General features: G+C 42.5%; 1 protein-coding gene across 6 annotated transcripts in view; it reads left to right on the forward strand.

The window, feature by feature from the left end:
• The window catches only part of PPARGC1B (PPARG coactivator 1 beta), a 161,402-nt gene that overhangs the window by 108,086 nt on the left and 31,485 nt on the right, over positions 1–21,831 (forward strand). For 4 of the 6 annotated variants that reach the window (XR_006102579.1, XM_042455794.1, XM_042455795.1 and 1 more), the window contains exons 2-3: positions 1,190–1,363; positions 17,741–17,953. Coding sequence is in view for 3 of the 6 variants with exons in the window: in XM_042455794.1 (XP_042311728.1) it covers positions 1,190–1,363; positions 17,741–17,953 (387 nt within the window). In the remaining 3 variants the exon portion in view is untranslated. Of the gene's footprint in view, positions 1–1,189; positions 1,364–17,740; positions 18,037–21,831 lie in introns of those variants that run through there. The other 2 variants (XM_042455798.1, XM_042455797.1) reach the window with 2 other exon arrangements.

Raw genomic sequence — 21,831 nt, forward strand, 5'->3', positions numbered from 1 at the left:
GATATTATCATATGGATACAGGAAATACAAAACCCAAGTGTTTCTTGTGAAAGCTGGCCAAGCATAGAACACTATTCCCAGATGGAAATATTAGATGTTAAGTAGGAATATTTAGTGGTAAGTGGTGGTGGTGTTTTTAAATAATTTTATTCTAAAGTTTCAGTTGGAAAAAAACTACACCCTGATATTGTTTGTTGTGATGGTTTGGAACAAAGGTAAATAAATAAACAAACAAACAAAAGCACAAATTCAGAACTTTTGTGTTCTTCCATATATTTTCTACTGGAAGTTCAGATTCTCCTAAAATTAAAGCTATGCCCAATTTCTCCAATTCGAAGAAACAGTTTTTAACCTCTGATTAATTATATATTATTTTATTCCTGGCAGCAAAACTGTCAAAGCCCCTCCCCAATACTCCAGGCCTTACCAAAACCTTATTGTTTTTGAGGACAGTAAGTTACTAGATAAACAATACGTTTTGTACATCTGACATTAGATGTCAATCTAACAGATGGCTCTCTCACAAACTGTTCCAGAAGTGTTTAATTGCTGCCATCTGATTGTATAAACTTGAGCACATCAGATTTATTCTTTAAGCCAAAGATGGGAATCATGTGTTCTTAGATAACAGCTCCCAGCATTTTTTTAATGGCTATACTGGCTGGGGCTGCTGGGAGGTGCAGTCCAACAGCATCTGGAAGGCCTCATGATATACATTCCTGCATTTAGACTATAACTTTCTCTGCATTGTTGTCAATTGTATTTTCCTGGCAGCTGAGAATCAGGTGGAATGATATCTGTTGGTGTGTTGTTTTTATTTTAGTTTTGCTTTTGTTCTTTGGTTTGTATTGATTGCATTTTGTTTTTACATGTTATATAACTGCCCAGGAGACAATAAAGAGCAGGGTGAAAATTCTTAAACAAACAGCTGTGGAAATACTGCATTTTGGGAGCTTGAAGCTTCTACATGCAGGAATAGAACTTGGAATAATATAGAATCTACTTTGCTGTAGGAAGGTCAATGTCTGGGCTTCCATCTCGTATGTTAAATGTGTTGGGTAACATTTGGACCCAAAGCCATGTCTGGGCTATAGCCAGTGAAGTTATCTGTGTTATTCAGTCACAAGTACCCAAGGATTTGCAGCTCCAAAAATGGCCATGCTCACAAGCCCATTTTTTCTCTCCACAGCATGAAGTGTCTGGTGAGGAGCACCTTTACTCTGATTTCCCAGAGATTGATTTGTCCCAGTTGGATGCCAGTGACTTTGACTCAGCCAATTGCTTCAGTGAGTTGCAGTGGGATTGTGAGCGCTCCGAAACAGAGTCCAGCCAGTACAGCACAGATGACTCGGAACTTTTGCAGGTATTTGACATCATGGGGTTTCCTGTTACTCTACAGAGTTGGCTGTCAAGCATACATTTCCTGCACAGATATCTCCCCCTCAGCTATAATACCACTGTTTGTGGCACACTGTAGTTTTTACAGTAACCCACTGGAGGGAAGAAACTTTGGCACGTTACAGACTGCCCAGAAGGGGCGGTCTGCCTCCGCCTTAATTTTCAGCATGGAGGAGCCCCAGCGTCCAAACCGCGAGGCTCCTCCACGCTGCAAATAAGAAGCGCAAAAATGGCACTTCTCTTTGCGGCGCGGATATGACGCCACGCGGTGCCAATGGTGCACTCGCAGCATCATATGCGCTGCGCGACGTGTGGACACAGCGCGTCCTCTACATACAGATGGCGGCCCCCGTGTGGAATGGGCGCCGCCATTTTGTACGGACTCGGTCCGTATTAGGGTTGGGGCGTCCAGAAGTGATGCCCCTTTCCAATCCTAATACGGACCCAGTCCATACTTTATGCCCATTTGTAATGGGCCATAGTTTCAGAATGGGAAAATATGTTGTGGGCAGTATGGATGTGACTTTATTCCTTTTCAGAAGAATGACAGTGGTAGCTACCTATAGCAGAATTAATATTTGAACCTAAAACACTAATAGATTTTGTAGCAATGATTCAGAGGTAGGAGGAGCTAGGAATATACAGTAGTTTCCTGCTTTCAAGAGTTCTGGGGCAACATTTTAAACTTGTTTTCTTTACATTTATGTGGAGGTAAATTCTAGCATCTGCACAATCTGCAAAACATTGCTATTCCATAGATAAGCAAAGTAAAGAAATGGGTTCTTACTCATAATCTAAAGAAAGGAATGGAGTCGTGCAGTTTGCAGGCAGTACCCATGGCCATTTTTCGAAAGCCCCCAAACTTCTTGACATTTTGCTACTAAAAAACCACACTTGAACTGGGCCTCCAGTGAACAAAACTCTTTGCACAAATTGTGCCTCCAAACTTTGGTTTAACAAAATAAACACACATACATCTTTTTGGAAGAACCAAAAGTGACATTCTGGTCACTTCCTGTTTCATTGAAAAGGTTTGGTGTAGCCGATGGTGAGTCCATGGGCTGGGAAAGGGCCCATCGTAGAATCATAGATTTAGAAGAGACCATCAACCCCCTGCCATGCAGGAACTGTCAATCAAAGCACCCCTGTCAGATGGCCATCTAGCCATCTTTTGGAGGCCATAAAAACCTCCAAGGAAGGAGATTCCACCACTCTCCGAGGGAGTGTGTTCCACTATTGAACAGCTCTTACTGTCAGGAAATTCCTCCTAATGTTTAGGTGGAATCTCTTTTCCTGTAGCTTGCATCCATTATTCCGAGTCTTGTTCTCTGGAGCAGCAGAAAACAAGCTTGCTCCCTCCTCAATATGACATCCCTTAAAATATTTAAACAGGGCTATCATATCACCTCTTAACCTTCTCTTCTCCAAGCTAAACATCCCCACCTCCCTGCGTTGTTCCTCATAGGGCATGGCCCATGAACTAGCTAGAATTGCCAAGCCCTAATTTAAAGTAAAAACACATCATCCTATATCTTTAGGAACATTTTTTCCAGTTTCCTTACGTCCTATATTTGGTTTGTGTCAAATGTTGATATGAACACATGAGACTTACTTATACTGAATACCAAATTGGAGAATGCATTAAATGGATTATTATATTTACATATCTTTCAATTTAAATAAGAAAAAGTGGCTGCCAGCATCTTGGATCAGGACCATGGCATGGGGAGGAATCTTAAATCAGGCTATTTTCCTGTGTGGAAACACACACCCAAGTCACCCATCTTGCTTACTTACATCTAAACAAAAAAGATTGACTAGATAGGTCCAGAAGATGACATATGCCTCTTAAAGCAATGCTTCTCATGATATCTGAGATGGAGGACTGGCAGGTTTTTTCTTCCTAATGTACAATATATTGAGCCCATTGGCTACAGCTGTTTTTTTCTTTCCTGGAAATCTGCAACAGAGCAGTAGCTGATGGCTTGCAGACCACTACTGGTCAACCAACCACCACCTTGAGTAGCAGTGTCCTAGAACTGATCCCAGCCACGTTGGCTGAGATGGTTGTGAGATCACTCCTTAAGAATCCGTTTGTGGCACTTGTAGGGCAAAGTGATCAAAGGGTGGTCATCCAACTCCAGGTGGTGGTCTATGAAACAGTATTATCTACACCCATTTCAATCTAGATTTGGAATAAGTTTAGTATGGAAACAACCTTGGTCACCCTGATGAGTGGCCTCTAACAAGAGAAATATAGAGGTGTTGATTCTCCTTGATCTCTCAGTGGCTTTACATGCCACCAGCCATGCTTTCTTGTTAGTTAGGCTCGATGCTGAGGTTATAGTGACATGATGTTTGTGCTCATGGTTTTAGACATGAATTCATTCCTCAGTTGCAGAAAGTAGCTTTCAGGGAAATTCCACTGGTTACTTGAGCTGCGAGGTCATGTGAGGTTCTGTCTTTTCCTCGGTGCTCTTTCATATCTGTGCGAGTTCCTGGAGGTCATTTGAGCTTTTGGAGTGAGGTGCCAGCTCAGTTTTCCAATATAGTCTTGATCAGTTAAGCCTGTAGAGTTGCTAAACCTCTCTCTGGATGATAATGCATTGGATGAGGGCTGATAGAATGTGGATCTTATATAGATGGAGATACTACATGTCACTGGTGTACAACCAGTTCTGGATAGGGTTGAATTCCCCTCTTCCCAAAAAAAGAACAAATGTGTAACCTGGGGCTGATCCCAGATCCAAAATGAGATCCTGGTTGCTTTGAGTGCTTTCTTCAAGCTTCAACTGGTTCATTAGCTACTGTCTTTCTTCTACATGGATTTCCCAGGTACAGAGACCAATGCCTGATAAACTTAAGATCAGATTATTGTAATTCATTATAAGGAGGATTGTACGTGAAGATTGTTTGGAAGCTTCTGTTAGTGCAGCATTTGGCAGCTGGGATTCTGGCTTCAGTAGGTAGAGCCATGTCAAACCAATTCTGGAAGAATTACATTGGTGTCCTATTATTTCCTGGACCAAATTTGAGATGCTGGTAATTTCATAAATGGATTAAGGTGCACCTCCCTCCTTACCATCCTGCCAGCACATTAAGACCATCAGGGGAGACCCTTCTCTATGTGCCACCTGTAAGCAAAGTGCATCATGAAATCCCCAGAGGAAGGTACAGCCCTTTCAAATGCCCCTTCTGTATACAACATACAAACTGATACCAGTGTTGTATGGCTTTAGATGCCAAAAGTTAAAATAATTGCATTTGTCCCAACATTTTAAACATGACTACTTTATTCTGCTTGTGTACTTGTTAGTTTGATGAGGCTGCTTTAAATTCCTCATCATTTTAAATAAGGACAACTATTTCTGGTATTCTTCTTGTCATATTCTCTTCCCCCCCCCCCTCTCTCTCACACACACACTAAGAGGTGGAGGATGTGAAAGGCAAAAACCATAATTCTCTTTCTCAGTACCTCCAGCCAATTCCTGTCTTGGTTCTAAGCCCCTTGCAACAGATGCACGGACGTGGGACATTCTGTACAGACTTAGCACAAAACCCATTAATTCCTCATCATGCAGGCTCATTTCTTTCCACTTTCTGGAACAGCATGGGGAAGCTGAGGAAAGGTGGCTGTGGTAGGGAGGGGGTCCAGGCTATTAATATCTCTTCAGCAGATGATTAGTGCTCCATTAATTTGCACTTGGTTTCTAAATGGAGCAAGTGTAGTAAAGCTAATGAGGAGGTGGAAGAGTAGGAGAAGAAGGCCACCAGGCCAGTCCTCCTGTGATCTATTATTAAAAGGAAATTGCAGGATAATGCCTTGAGCATCCAGCATGTTTTCCAACCCCAAACCTGATGGATTGTTCTCTGGTGGATGGGAGGCAATAAAACGGAATGGTGTGGAGTATGGAAGGGGGGCAAGGAAGCTCATGGGGAGCAGCACAAAGTGACGTGGCCTAAGAATGTTAATTTCCCATTATGCAGAAAGCTTCTTTTATCTGACTCTCCACTTCAGCATCACCTTTACCACTCTGTGCACATAGATATTTATAGCTGAAACTCCCTCTCAGTGTGTTGCTTGTCCTCTCTAAATATACGCAGTCCCATTATACAAATCATTGAGAGCCGACGGTGGTGTATAGAGTGATGAGCCAGCAGGGAAGATTTTTAAACCACACACCTTACTGACAGAGGAAGTGCTGGGAGTCCTTTTGCATGCCCACATCTTTCTCCTCTTTTCAGTATTACTCTTGCCTTTGTACATGCACATTGCACACACAGGGAATTACATGCCTTGTCTCCCATCAGGGTGCATTGTACTCATGATATGCTCAATGTTCTCATTATCTGGACATGTCATGAATTGTTGTTAGCTGCAGTTCTCCCCTTGTTAACTTGAGTCATCCTCCATGTCTCTAGTCATGTGCCTATGATATACCTGCTGCTGCCTTCTCAGTCTAGTTCATCTGTCTGTTGGCCAGAGTTAACAAAAACTCCTGCCATGCTAAATAGAGCTTTAATTTCCCTGTATTCAGGCTTAGGATCACAGCCAAAAACTCTGCCACAGATCCAGCTTTGTGTTAACCACTAGCCAATTCCATGCAGGCAGGAGTACATCAAGCAAGTGTGCTGAACAGGCTGGCAAAGGAGAGAAGTCCCTTCCTCTATGGCCAGTGTGCAGAAGCCAAGCAGGCTGGTGAAGATAACAACAGAGGGCTCTCTTTTTTCTCTGCCAGCCTGCTTCACTTCCAGCCAGCAAAATGTTGGTGAGGCTGCTTTTTGCTCCTCAGCTCTTATGAGTAAAAAGAAAGTAACATTTTGGAGGCTTAGCAATGAGATGGTCTCTCCTTCTTTCCAAAGATGCATCTATTTTTTTACAAGTGACAGTGAAGAACTTACAGTCTATGCATGATATTCTGCTCCAGACTTTTCAGGTTTCTGTCACAAAGCACTATTTTAAAAAATGGAATTCAGTTTGTAAGTGCTCTCTGATTGAACTGTATTTTTAATATACTAAACATTATAATTTTATGCAATCAAAGTTGTGTAATATACTATAGTATATATACAATATGTTTTATATTACTAAAACAACAAAGGAATTTTCATGCTGTAAAAGATGCTAATATGACATATCAGAAAATTCAGTTTTTCGGGGGGGGGGGGGGGGCTTTTAATTCCAAAGCTTTATAATTCCCAGAAATATCTCTACACAGTATAATTTCAAGATATGAGACAGTTGGATCCCTTTTGGCTATTTCTGGGTGTAGTTAGGGTGAGGTTGTGGAAACCACCTGCAGTGTCACGCACCTAGTAACCTCAAACTGAGCAGTAACAGAAGATAAGACAAAGTGAGAGAACAACAAATCATTTTTTATATTGGCTGAAGTGGCTGAAAACTGAATAGAAAAGAATGAGCAAGTCCCTTTACACACACACACACACCCCAGACAAACATGATACAGTTGCTCCTAAAATCTGGTGTGAATTGGTGAAGAGAAAATGGCCTTGATCTGTTACATGAAAGGGGACTATGTGTACATGTGTGAATTTGCAGACACACTAGGAATGTTAAACTTCTTCTTTTTTTTTTTTTTTTTTTGGTCCTTGCACATAAGAACGAAAAATTCCATACATTTTCTCTCTGCTGCTTAAGATTAATTGAATTTTTGTGCATTTTTAATTATATTTTTCTGTATTAGAGAGTTATGTGAAAATTTTATTTGTACAAAAACATTGTATGTTGTGAAAAATATTTTACACAATTTTAATGCAAATATTTCCCACAGTGATACCTTTGCCATCCAGCTTTATGCTGTTCTCATGAAAGGTCCAGAATGACTGACAGGCTGTCATGGTGGGATGCATAGTTTCCACTGAACTTCCCGAGGACAAGATAAACAGAGCAGAAATGCAAAAGACAGGTCTTTCAGGAATGAGCAGAGTGTGATGAAACATATCCTGCTGATGTCCTGCGTGCAGAGATCTCTTGCCAGTATCGGAAGGAAAATAAAATTTGCTCAGAGAATTCAGCCTCCTTGGTGCCTTCTTCCTGGATGCTGCCATGATAACTTTTAACAGAGCTGAAACAAATACTTGGGGTAAATGACAACTCTTGACAATTCCAAATAAGTGCTCCGAGCCAGTGGGGGCTCTTGGTTTCTTTAAAGGCAAGCATACTGTTAAGTCTCTAAGAGCCAATGCAAATGTTTGGGTGAGTATGTGACACAAATCTTCTTGTGACCATATCACATCAGAACTCATATGTGAAAGATTACTTGCTTGGAAGCAATCCCGCATCAACATGGCATTCACAGAAAAACATCAGCACATCAGGGAGAAGACTAGAAAGCAAGCCATTTTGTATATGCAAGGTGAAGGATTCTACCATGACTACACAAGAAAACTTTCTGTAAGATGCCAGGGTATTCTATAAGATGCCAGGGTATTGTGTGTGTTGGGGAAAGATGTGTCCCATCAAGCAGGATTTGGGACCTCATCTCCTGTGCCACCAGTGCACTATTTTTTACTTTCTGCATGGTTAACTAAAGTTTAGATTACTATTACTTTAAAGACACAGCTGGCAACTCTCTCTCACACACACTGCTTTTGGACTTCTTTATTCAAAAGCAAGCACTGGCAATCTAAATCTGGGCCAGGTTTCTAGCATGGGGATGAGGGACAGTAATCCTTGCTACTTACCCTTCTTTTAAAAAATAAAAATTCCAGGTTTTAAAAACATTTTTAAAAAAGCAAGTGGAATAGTATGCTGGCCAACCAATCTAAGCACTATTCTTTGTGTGCCCGGTTTCAGAACTAGTTGGTGGATCTACCGCTAATCTCCCTTAACGAGCTGACACAGCTGGTCGCTGAACTGATGCTGGAGACGCCCAGGCTACTTGTCCTGGGTGACTTCAACATCTCCCTCATGGCCAGCTATGTTCCACCCGGTGCGGCTCGGGAATTCATGGATACCATGGCGGCCATGGGCCTGTCCCAGCTGATTATGGGTCCTACGCATTCTGCGGGTAATACTCTTGATTTGGTCTTCTGTTCGGATGCGGAAAATCCGTGGGCGGAAATAACTAATATTTCCCCCCTGTCATGGACGGATCATTTCCTGGTGGAGGCAAAAATCAAGGTCTCTACCCAGATCCCCCCCAGGGGTGGTGGACCTATTAGGATGGTCCACCCTCAAAGGCTGATGGAACCCAAAAGGTTCCAGGAAGCCCTAGAGGGGTTGGAAGTGACGCGACTCTGTTGATGCCCTGACGGGTATCTGGAATACCGGTCAGGGCTATACACAGTATCGCTCCCAAGCGCCCTCTCAGGCCCGCTTCCAAACGTAAGCCCTGGTACACGGAAGATCTCCGGGCAAGGAAGTGGGAACTGCGAAGGCTAGAATGCCGTTGGCGGAAACACCTTTGCTTAGACGACAAGGCTCTCCTAGACCAACTGTTAGAGGACTACGGAGAGGCGATACGAGCAGCTAAGAACTCGTTCTATGGTGCTCGTGTCGCGTCCGCGGAGTCGCGTCCAGCAGAGTTGTTCAGGGTGGTCAGGGAGCTGACTCAGCTCCCTTCCGCCCCGAACCAGTTCCTTGAACCTTCTAAGGCCTGCTGTGACCAATTTAATAGCTTCTTCGCAGATAAAACCTCTCGGATAAGTGAAGGTCTTAACACCGACATTCAAGCAGAACCTAGAGTAGAGGCGTCCAGAGCCTCCGTAGACTCCATTAAACTGGATCGGTTTGAATTGGTAAGTACCGATGATGTGGACAAGATCCTCGGAAGTGTTCGGAAGACGACCTGCTCTCTCGATACCTGTCCCTCATGGTTAGTGGCCCAGGGGGGACCGGCGGTAACTTTACTGTTACGCCGGATCATCAATACATCCTTGAGGGAAGGGCAATTTCAATCTGTTTTAAAATTGGCCATTGTAAAACCTTTATTAAAAAAGCCCTCCCTCGACCCCCTGGTACATAATAATTATCGGCCAATCTTGCTGCTGCCATTTTTGGGGAAGGTGATCGAGAGGGCGGTTGCAATCCAGCTTCAGGCGGTCTTGGATGAAACGGATTATCTGGACCCATTTCAAACTGGCTTCCGGGCGGGTTACGGGGTTGAGACGGCCATGGTCGCCTTGGTCGATGATCTCCGTCTGGGCATCGACAGGGGAAGCGTGTCCCTGTTGGTGCTCTTGGACATCTCAGCGGCCTTCGATACCAAAAACCATGGTATCCTTCTGGGGCGCCTGGCAGAGGTGGGAATCGGGGGCACTGCGCTCCAGTGGTTCCGGTCCTACCTCTCTGGGAGGTCCCAGATGGTGCAGCTGGGAGACGTGTGCTCCGATGAGAGAGCCCTTAAAACTGGGGTCCCTCAAGGAGCCATTCTGTCTCCCATGCTATTTAACATTTACATGAAACCGCTGGGAGAGATCATCCGGAGACATGGGGCGCGGGGTTATCAGTACGCTGATGACACCCAAATAATTTTCTCTATGTCTACGACTGATGCAGTGACTGAGGATGGCGTCTCTCCTCTCGTGGCATGCCTGGAGTCAGTAATGGGCTGGATGAGGGAAAACCGACTCAAGCTGAATCCAGAGAAAACGGAGGTACTTGTGATAGGTTCCCCTGGTCCAGGAATGGCGGTAGTTCCACCTGTCCTGAACGGGGTCACGCTTCCTGTGAAGGACTCTGTGCACAGTCTGGGGGTGCTTCTTGACTCGTCGCCTCACCTGACTGCTCAGGTGAATGCGACGGTCAAGAACACCTGTTATCAGCTTCGGCTTATTCGCCAGCTGCGCCCATACCTGGCCCAGAGGGACCTTGAAACGGTAGTACACGCTCTGGTAACCTCGAGATTGGATTTCTGCAATGCACTCTACATGGGGCAACCCTTATACCAAACCCGGAAGCTACAAATGGTACAGAATATGGCAGCCAGGCTGGTCACTGGTACTTCCAGGGCCAGCCATATTACACCGGTGCTAAAAGATCTGCATTGGCTGCCTATTCGCTTCCGGGCACAATATAAGGTGTTGGTGATGACTTATAAAGCCCTAAATGGCTTGGGCCCAGGATACCTGAAGGACCGCCTCTCCCCGTACATTCCGTCCCGCACCCTCAAAACATCTGGGCAGCAACTACTTAGGGTGCCAGGGGCCAGGCTTACCTCTACTACGAGGAAGACATATTCCATCGCCGCCCCGGCCCTTTGGAACACGCTGCCCACAGAGCTCCGCTCGGCCACCTCCCTGGCCCAATTTATAAGGGATCTAAAAACCCTTCTATTTCAGGCTGCATTCCCCGATTAAAGTCCAGTAGGCCTCCCTTCCTCTTTTATTGGCAAGAGGATTGGCTAACGGGGCTTTTATTCTGTTTTGATGTATTTGTTTTTAATCTGTAATGTATATTTTTGTATGCTGCACTGTTTTTACTATGTTGTTAACTGCCCTGATCTTTGGAAGGGCGGTATAAAAATAAAAATTTTATTTATTATTTATATTAACCATGTTAGGTACCATTGTTTTCCAAACTAATAAAAATAAACTTACCTTTTAAAAATAGACAAACTATAGCCTTTTAGCTGTTGTAAACTGTTGTAAACTGTTCTACTGGGTTGTAAATTAAGATTTTAATGATCAGATTTGCACCATTTCTCAAAAAATACAAGGTATAAGGGAAGCTGTGTTTCACTTTATTTACATTGGTTCTCTAAACTGGGATTTCATCTTGATTTAAATCAATCCATCTAACTGTAAAGTACCATGTAGTTAGGAATATTCTTCAAGGGAAACATCTGGGCTGATGTACTGGCCTGTTTGACAACTCGGTTGGCCACAAGAATCTTACGTTGGCCCCAGAATCTTATGTTGCATAACATCTGGGTTCCATATCAAGAAATCCCACTAAATGTTTTTGTAGAAGAGAGCTTCCTAATGTATTGTATTTGTTGCCCCTTATTTTGCCTTGTTCCTTGGCTTCTGGTCTGGAGAAATGTTTTGAACATTGCTCAGTCAGTAATTATTCAGTAATGCTCAGTAATCACCTAGCTAGGAGAGGAATGTTTTCAGTAGATCTAACCTTCAGGCATGCTCATTGTCCTCTAGCCAGCAATGGAGTCATTGGAAGATGCAGGAGGTGACTAGGGAAAAAGGGAAACCCAGTTACTCTCTTTTCCTTCAGTCTGTTGTTGTTGTATGCCTTCAAGTTGTTTCTGACCTGTGGTGACCCTAAGATGGACCTGTTACAGGCTTTTCTTGGGTTGATAGTGTGTGACTCACTCAAAGTCACTCAGGCCCGATACAGACGGTGCAGAAGCGCCATCCTTGGGCCAAAACTAGGACTGAGAAGTCTGCAGCATCCTCACGCTCCCTATCCCTAGTTCGTATGGACAGCACCATTTTGGAAGCACACTGTCCATACAGCACACGCAACGATGGTGTCACACACGTGCTGCCTCCATATGGACCAGCGTGTGCATGATGCCACTGCGGTGCTGCAGGGCTCTTGGGGCACCCTTTCAGCATCGTGGGAAGGAGCTCCGAAATGGAGCTCCTTCTGTCTGTGTGCTTCGCTGGCACAGCCTCTACATCACCGCACCAGTGATGCAAAGGAGAAAGGGGCCGGTGAGGCTGCCCTGCCTCCAACCTGTCAAGAAAAGGGGTGGCTGCAGACCACCCCTTTTCCATGGTCTGTACTGTGCCTCAGGGAATTTCTATAGCTGAGCTGTGAATCAAACCCTGGTCTCCAGAGTCTTAGTCCAATACTCAGTCCACTACACCAACAGGCTACAAACCAATGAAGGATCTAGAGCAATTGAACCAGTGATAATCTGGCCCTGCTTGACATCTCCCTGTATACACTTGGAGCAATAGCTAACTTCCCCCAAGTCCCACTCCTCTGCTTCCTATAACCTGATGCTTTCCAGGTCTTTGCATTTTTTCAGAATCATACTAAAAATGGTCATTAACAAGATGTAGTTCTTTTGTTGTTGTTGTTAATGTTTCTATTCACACCTGAGGACAAACATTGCTGTGATAGCTACTGTACATTGCTTCATACCTTTAGATGCTACAAAGCCAGTTCAGCAAATAAATATTGAAATAAATTGTCAAAAGTTAAATTCTACATGACTGCATATCAGTTAGCATTTAGACTCCTGACCCATATCTAATTTTTGGGAGGTTAAAGGTGCTGAGAAGGCTGGACTTCAACAAGTCAGAACTCTAGAAAAGCCACATGGTTAATTCAGCTTGTAAAATTATAGCAGCTGGTTGTTAAAATCTATTGGCTCACCAATTTAACTATAATCTGATATAAAATGTATTCTTCTTTATCCTCTCATTGGATTTCCAGGAATGATGGTATACTTCATTACTGTTCGGATACCTGCATGGCTGCTATTTAGGAAGTAGGTTGATTGGTGTGTATAAACAGTAGTTGCAACCCTTAATACATACACGTTCCAGTTAGATAACATTCAGAATTGGTTGGGCAATTCTGCTTGGTTTCCTAGAAATTTATAGTGGGTTCCAGTGACCTTAGGGCCATTGCAGTGGTAGTATGTTTTGATAGTGACTTAAATCATCAAAGGTATTCTGCAAAACTGTACCAGGAATTTTGCCAGTATTTTGCTGATTGTGCCTCATTGCAGCACACAGTCATCTAGATAGCATGGATTAATCGGCTATGCTGTGAGGTGGTGTGGTTTGGGCTAGTGCATAGAGGTTCATCTGCTAAGGCATGAACATCTGGCATCCATCTTTGTAAGATTTCTTCAAGGTAATTAGACGATGTCAAGAATCTTATATGTGCACATCATTCTCAAGATTTGTGAGTTTTCCTGTAGTCACACTCTATCCTCTCTTTTTTTCTTTGATGCTCAGAGTCACATATTTTTTCTTTTATGTGTATGGAGTCTGGGTGAGGCCAGTTGTCTACCATAATCTTTACAATGTCATTGCCACGAAGAAAGCAAACCATATTGGAGGTTACTTGTATGATGATGCACCTGTGCATTTCAGATTGATTTTAGTCATTGTATTAAAACTCAGGTTGAGGAAGTTCTGGGATTAAAAAACTATTCAGTCCTCCTGACATCAGTGGAAGAGCATTAAGTGCATGCATAAATCTTGCAATCAAATTGGGATTTTAAAGCATTTAAACTAATTTCAAATGAGCAATTTAGTTACTTCTAGATTTTATAACTGAAGAGTGCTTTAGCTGAAGAATTTGCAATGCTTGTTAAATTTCAGTACAAACTGAAAAGAAAAGCCATGATTTAGCAGAACAAAGACTAAGCTACAATCCATTCAGTCTATACCGAGTTTATATCCTTCAATTTCAGACCTACCAATTAACGGTAGAATAAATTTTATTCAGAGATCAAAGCTGTGTACTGTGATCTTGATGATGCTTAATTAGAAATAAATCCCACTGAGTTTAACAGGTCTTAGTGTGTTTAGGATTGCAACCTTTGTTGATTATTGTACTAATCAAAGTGGAACTCATTATTCAGTATGTCATGTATCTTAGTTGACGTATATTTAAGACTGTGATCTTATTGTGTACTTACTCTGAATCAGTTGAATGTACCTCTAGAGAAACATGCATAATGTTGGGCTATAAAAAAAAAGGACAGAATCAGAGAAAATGGGGAATGTCTAAAGTGAAGACAGAAGCTGCTGTCTTGAAACAGTGGGTTTTTTAATTTATGTTTCTTTTTATGACACCAGTACTAAGTCATACTTCCAGCATAATCCTTTCAGCATAAGCTCTTTTCCTGAAACAGACATGTACATATATAGGAATGCAGTTTTCAATTCATGAAGAAATAAAACTCACCTCTGTGAACCTGGGTGACTGCAACTGCAAATTAAATCCGTTTGTTGTAGAAATAATGTTCATGGATGGATGAATCTGCTAAAGCTCCTCATGCCTTTTTGAATGATGTTCAAACTGTGCCCAGCTGAGGACCAACTTGCCAGAAGACAGGGAGACTGGTGTAACACAGGGACATTAGCAAAGGCAGAAGGAGGACATTTATTGGAGATTGTTGTTGTGTGCCTTCAAGTAGTTTCTGATTCATGGTGACTCTCAGGTGAACCTATCATGGGGTTTTCTTGGCAGATTTCTTCCAAGCAGATTTGCCATCACTATCCTCTGAGGCTGAGAGAGTATGACTCACCCAAAGTCACCCAGTGAGTTTAAATGGGATTCGAACCCTGGTCTCCAAAGTCATAGTCCAATACTCAAACTGCTACACCACATTGACTTTCTTATTGAAGATAAGAGAATTTCTCCCCACTCATCATATTTAGAGGCTGAACTTTGCAGAATTTTCTAGACCTTGATAGTCTGATGGAGGCCATTAGATACAGCTCCTGTGTTATTGACATCTATGACATCCAAAACATGTATGGATTCAAATAATCCTCTACAAATGTTATGATAGGCACTGAATGCCTTTTTCTGCCCCCTGGATACAGTCATCCAGAGAGAAAGTGGGTCAGCAAGATGGCCCTGGCCCATAACACAGAAATAATAATGTTTGCAAAGACTGCACAGTGACATTCATGTACACTGCATTCAGAGCTGAATTAGGCAAAGGAACTACAACTTCCATATTGCAGTAAAATGTCAACCACAACATACAGTTATCCCAATTTTTTTTTAAAAAATGGATACCCATTCAAAATGAGAATGTGATAGGCCAAAGTGACATGTTCAAGCCATGGAGCCTGCTTCCAATAACAGTGTTAAGTTGGTAAGTGGGAGGATGTAACCAGACATAGATTGAACATCTACCATTTTACCTATCCTCCATGCTTTCTTTACTTTCTAATCTGATGGACCTTGCAGATCTTGGAGAGTTATTTTTAAGAATCTGGGAATATCATGACATGCTGAAACCATGCATAACTGAGCAGTAGTTGTCTGAACCAGTCATCCTTCTCTCGCTCAGTTAGGAGCAGCTTTAGCATGTCATTATATTTATTCTTCTGAAAAATAACTTTCCAAAGACTCTGCCTTTGTGTTTAACCAATAAAGGTTTTGTGAAGGAGTGGGCAACTGTTAGGGGTTAGGAGGGTAAATTGGCCTCCCAGATAGGATTCCCATATCTCAGGGTTTGCATCTGCTTCTCCAGTTCTCAATGCAAGGGGGAGGAATCTCAGGGTGGTGGGCTGCCTTGGAAAGTGTGTGTGTGTACATAGATTGTTATTATTATTTAGATTTAAGTTGTGATCCTACACTGTGTATACATAGTATAAATCTACACTCACAAAGTTACATGGTGGTTGTTGCTACACCACCCTTCTGCTGCACACAGACATTGTGCAATTGGTAGTGTATATGCAAATGTGGTTGCTGCTTCCACAATCCCAGTGAATCATATTGAGGGCACTGATGAGTAGTCACACACAGTAAAAGAATATGCAATGCATGTGCAACAATTACAATTGTGAGTGAAGAACTAAATGAATACTTTAATGGTTGCTCTTCATTGCAGCACATAGTCATCTGGATGGCAGGGATTAATTTGCATACAAAATTTGATTATACTGTACAACTGTGAACTGAATCTTATACCATGGCCAAAAAAGTACAGTGAGCCCTTTGTAAATGCAAGGGATCTGTTCCGGACTCCCCTACATATGGCAAAAAGTGGGACCTAAAGTCCCATTTGTTTCAATGGCAGCACGTGCCATAGCCACACACACCATTGTAATATCCAGGGCTTGCCTTCCGCATAAGGTTAAAGCCATGGATGACAAACCCGCTTATGGGGCGGACACACTGTACAACTACATGTATAAGGGAACTTACCTACATGTAAAACACCAACTAGGTGCAGGGTGTGTAGTTTTGTTTTGTTTGTTTGTTTTTAAAAAAATGAATGGCTTACTCTGTGCAACTGTGGTTGATATTTCATGCATCATGTTTAATGACATCACCAGGCTTCACTCCCTGTGACATCATAAAATATGATCTGTAGGTCCCTGATTATGACCCTGAAATCTCAGGGTCTGTTTAGTCCTCTGACATAGCAACTCTACTCCCAGGAGACCTTGGAGAGCAATGTTTCCCACCACAGCCCCCTCACTGATATGTACTGTATTTATTTCTTGACACACACATACACACATGAAGTGGCTGGGAAGTTTTCAATTCCTGACTGGCATCCTGTTCACAAGATCATAGGCTGGATTCCAGTTTATGCTTGTTCATGACATACATGGCCCTCAAAGCCTAACTTTTCATGCAGTCAGCACCCCAAACAAAGGGTTTTTGAAGTGCTGCAGATCAAAGTGCTGGAAAAAAGCATCTGTGGTGTTCTCCCATGAGAAAAGCAGTTGTGACAAGACCCCAAAGAGTATCTTGGGCTGCCTGTTCTCAACATGCCTTCCGACCGGGCGAGTGCTGCAGAGGTTGTTTTGCAGCACCCCAATCTGCAACACCTTAGAAATTCTTTGGTTTAGACAATGACAGGCTGAAATGGTACTTTTCAACTGAAGTCTTCACCAGAGGGGGTGGGAATGTAAGGTAGTTGCTTCTTAACAGGAATGGATCCCAGTTGATCCTAGTGGCTGCTTGCCAGTAAGTTGAGCTTGGAGTGGGTCACGTCAGAATACACTGCATAGCAACATTGTTACAGTGCTACATAGTATGCAATTGCCATATAGAATTCCAGTGACCCATATTAAAAACACTACCAAAAATGTTTTTGACTTCGGGAGACCACATGCCGCCTACAGACCATCCTTTGCCCCATATTGTTTTACTATTGTAGCGGTTAACAGCTTTCTTTTGATTTTTTTTTTCATTTTAGCTTTTTAGTTTTTAGGGTTTTTGTTGTTGTTGTTGTTGTTTTGTTTTGTTTTGGAATGATCTGGAGAACATACACACAAATGCCAAAGTTTGGGAAGTACTTTTTGGACTATAACTCTCACAGACCTCTGGTCAGCATGACCAGTAGCCATGCTGAAAACTCCTTCTGGAAGCTAAAACCTGCTAAAAGTAAAGTAACTCCTCCAGCCTCTGATATACCTGTGTAGCACCAACATGCTATGCTACATACATTTCCTGAACATGATAACTTATGTGCTGGTCTTTTTTGAGAAGCAGTCTCATCTTACTCTTTGACTGAATGAAATGTATCGATCCATTCAAAGGATGACATAATTAAGTGTATAAAAACAGAAAATGTTACAAAAAACTGCTTACATCTCTCTCTCTCTCTCTCTCTCTCCTTCTCCCTCTCCCTCTCCCTCCCTCTCTCTTTCCCATCGTCTCTCTCTTTCCCTCTCACATTCTTCTGACTTCTTCTCCCAGATTATAGACAGCGAGAATGAAGCATTGCTGGCGGCTTTCACCGAGACACTGGATGACATCCAGGGAGACGACATGGGTCTTGCAGTCTTCAGTAATATGGACGAGGGGGACATGCCCAACAGCGGCTGCACATCACCCACCCCCTCTCCCAAACCTGCTGCCCCTGTCACAAGGGGCCCTCCTCTGGCCCCCGAGGTTGATGAGCTGTCTCTAGTAAGAACCTACTTCCTACTGTTTAAGGTGGATTTGGATGCACCTCTGATAAGCCGGCTGCATGGGTATGATAGGAAGCAAAGGTCTGAATTTTTTCATTATAGGCTTACAATTATTACAGTACAAAAGCATATATATCTATATCTATATATACATGTTTATTGTATACGTATACATGTGCTGCACTATTGCTTTCACCTGATTTGCTCCATTGCCATCCACATGGGGAAAGAGCCTGAAGCAGAGGAGGAGGGGAGGGCAGGAGGAGTGGAAAGAATCATAGAATCATAGAGTTGGAAAAGACCGCAAGGGCCATCCAGTCCAACCCCCTGCCATGCAGGAAATCCAAGTCAAAGCATCCCCGACAGATGGCCATCCAGCCTCCGTTTGAAGACTTCCAAGGAGGGAGACTCCACTACACTCTGAGGGAGTTTGTTCCACTGTCGAACAGCCCTTACTGTCAGGAAGTTCCTCCTAGTGTTGAGGTGGAATCTCTTTTCCTGGAGCTTGCATCCATTGCTCCGGGTCCTAGTCTCTGGAGCAGCCGAAAACAAGCTTGCTCCCTCCTCAATATGACATCCCTTCAAATATTTAAACAGGGCTATCATATCACCTCTTAACCTTCTTTTCTCCAGGCTAAACATCCCCAGCTCCCTAAGGCGTTCCTCATAGGGCATGGTTTCCAGACTCTTCACCATTTTAGTCACCCTCCTTTGGACACGCTCCAGTTTCTCAATGTCCTTTTTGAATTGTGGTGCCCAGAACTGGACACAATATTCCAGGTGGGGCCTGACCAGAGCAGAATATAGTGGCACTATTACTTCCCTTGATCTAGACACTATACTTCTATTGACGTAGCCTAAAATCGCATTGGCCTTGTTAGCTGCCACATTGCACTGTTGACTCATGTTCAACTTGTGGTCTACTTGGACTCCTAGATCCCTTTCACATGTTGTCTCCTTAAGCCAGGAAAGAGTGAGTGTGTGAATGGCTTTGCAGTATCCCAGATCTGTTTGCTTTGAACCAGAGCATTTTAATCTCATCTCCAACATCTCTTTCAAAAAAATCTCCAAATGCCACTCACCTGCTCAGATAAAGGCATGAGACAAACCTTTTTGCACCTATGAAGAGTCCAGTAGTGCCCCTGAGCACCAGGTTATTCCATATTTATTTGAGTCTTCATGGGCAGAGCTTAACGTATTCTGCAATATTACAGAAGTTTGCTTACTGGAAATCTAAAATGTGTGCCCTGATACTTTAAATTTGATACAAGCTGTTAAGACAAAGGTTTTGTATATAAATAAATCAGAAATGCTTTCACATGACACAGTTACAGCCAAACGATTCCACTATAATTGCTGTGGTTCTATCCTGTAGACTGGGACTGGCACTTGAACAAGAGGCACTTAGAAGCCCCAGCCAGAGTGCTCCTTTAATGCCTCACAAAACTACAAACCCCAGGATTCCATCAGATGGAGCCATAATAGATAAAGCAGAATCAAACTACTATAATCGTGCATGTGATCCAGATCAGAAGTGAGCAACATGCACAACCACCCCTCCTGATTTTGTGATCCCAAGCCTCCATTGCACTCCCTGCAGAGTCTTATTTTGCTCAAAAATAAATAAAAGAAAACAAAATAAAAATAAGAAAAATGTCTGAGCATCTTCAAGTTTTCTTTCAGAAGTAAGGGCACTGTGACCCATTGTGGGTCTGGAGAAGAAAAAAATTGTCCTTGGATCTACTTAATATGCCAACAACCTAAAATAGATAAATATTGGTTTAAAAGTTTGAAAGTCCAGAAAGTTTGGATTCCGCAACCTCGATTCTTTATATAAATTCAATAGACAGGTGTTTTTAATCAGTCTTTACAGTTTCATTGTGTTTGAGCCAGTGCTGACATAAAGAAAATTGCTGTGAAAGACTGAATCTAACCCCAGTCTGCGATGACTAAAGCTGCAGTTCTATAGTTGCTTACCTGGGAATTCAATGAGGTCACCTGCCAAGTAGACAGATATAGGACCGTACAGTAAAAATTATTTTTCTTCCTGATAAGATTGCCTTATGGTTTTATCAGGTATTGTCCACATGAGCCTGAAATGTGCGTTTGCCTGCTTCCTTCACCTTGCTTGCAAATTAAAGTTTTCAGCAAAGCTAAATTCTTCATTCAAAACTATATTCCAAAATTCTCCCTTGAGCTAGTGGAATAATACAGACTGCAAAATGCTCTGTCTATTGCTTGTGAAACTTGGTGAGTTGCAAAGTTTGGAAACACTAGGGTTTTTCGCACTACAGAACATTTGTTCCACATCTCTTATTATCCAGCCTGCAAAGGTGAACGGCAGAAAGTGAACCATACTCTGAGGTTACTTCTCTTTAATAGGGAAGGCCTCACCTGATAGAGAAGACCTTTGACCCTCTTTTAGTTTTGCTTAGTAAGTGCACAGAGAAGAGGCTAGAGAGCCTTTAGTCTTCTATAACAAGCTTCATCCTTCTCTTAACACAACCTTCTTTTAAATGATCTTAGAAACACTGGTTATACTGGAGCAATTCCTGTCAGTTGTAACCAGAGAGCTGGTAAAGGAGAGCTGTCCTGCAAGTACAGACTTTCAAACCTATCATTTAATCTCTTTATCATTACAGAATGTCATGATTTCTAAAAGTGTTATAGCAGCATCTAGTGGTGAGAAGTATGCATTTCCACTTCACACAATGGTGTGCATGTGTGTATGGGTGTATAATATTTCTCTCTCTCTCTCTCTCTCTCTCTCTCTCTCTATATATATATATATATATATATATATATATATATATATGATGTATACGTTGCAGAAGGGAAATAAATTTCTTCTCGGGTTATTTGATACCTACAGTACAAAACCCCAGGAATGTCTCTTTGTTGTGATAGATAAAGTAGACATTTGACCGTGGGAACTGACCAATTCAATATCTGTCATACGCTTAATTTTTAAAGAGCTTTTCAAGTTTCCAGACTGCCTTTGAAGATTTCTCCCTGCTGTCACATTCCCACAAGAGTCAAATTTGCCATTTTGTTACTGATCCCATGTTGCCTTCAGTATGAAAGTGTAGAATGTGAAATCCCTTCTTTAAAAAACAGAAATATTCCAACCATGTAATCAGGAATATTTGGCCTGAGATACCAGATACTGTATGATAATTTTGAGCTTGTTGCTTTACCCACAACTTCCTTGATGGGATTAAAGGAACATCCCTCATGAAGGTCATATTTAAAAGCACCGCAAGTAAACACTTGGCATTTGGACAGAATGAATATCTTCAAAAACTGATGAATTAATTAATTGGAGCCCTTTCTGGAATGTTGCATATAACCTGATTTCCTTTGTAGCTGCTGATTCATAGACAGAAATAGGTACCTGTGTAAATGTATAGTGAGTGGGGGGGGGGCAGCAGAGAGGGGATTAGCTTCACTTCTCAGAAGCCCATCTAGTGCCTTCACCTATGATCCACTAAACTGTGACTCCTTTTAACTTCAGAAGGTGATGGGGAAATGAGATGGGAGGATGTAGAATCATAGAAACATAGAGTTGGAAGAGACCGCAAGGGCCCTCCAGTCCAACCCCCCTGCCATTCAGGAAATCCAAATCAAAGCATTCCTGACAGATGGCCATCCAGCCTCTGTTTAAAGACCTCCAAGGAGGGAGATTCCACTAAACTCCGAGGGAGTGTGTTCCACTGTCGGACAGCCCTTACTGTCAAGAAGTTCTTCCCGATGTTGAGGTGGAATCCCTTTTCTTGTAGCTTGCATCCATTGTTCCGGGTCCTAGTCTCTGGAGCAGCAGAAAACAAGCTTGCTCCATCCTCAATATGACATCCCTTCAAATATTTCAACAGGGCT

The sequence above is a fragment of the Sceloporus undulatus genome, chromosome 2 (genome assembly GCF_019175285.1).
Source record: "Sceloporus undulatus isolate JIND9_A2432 ecotype Alabama chromosome 2, SceUnd_v1.1, whole genome shotgun sequence".
Lineage (NCBI taxonomy): Eukaryota > Metazoa > Chordata > Lepidosauria > Squamata > Phrynosomatidae > Sceloporus > Sceloporus undulatus.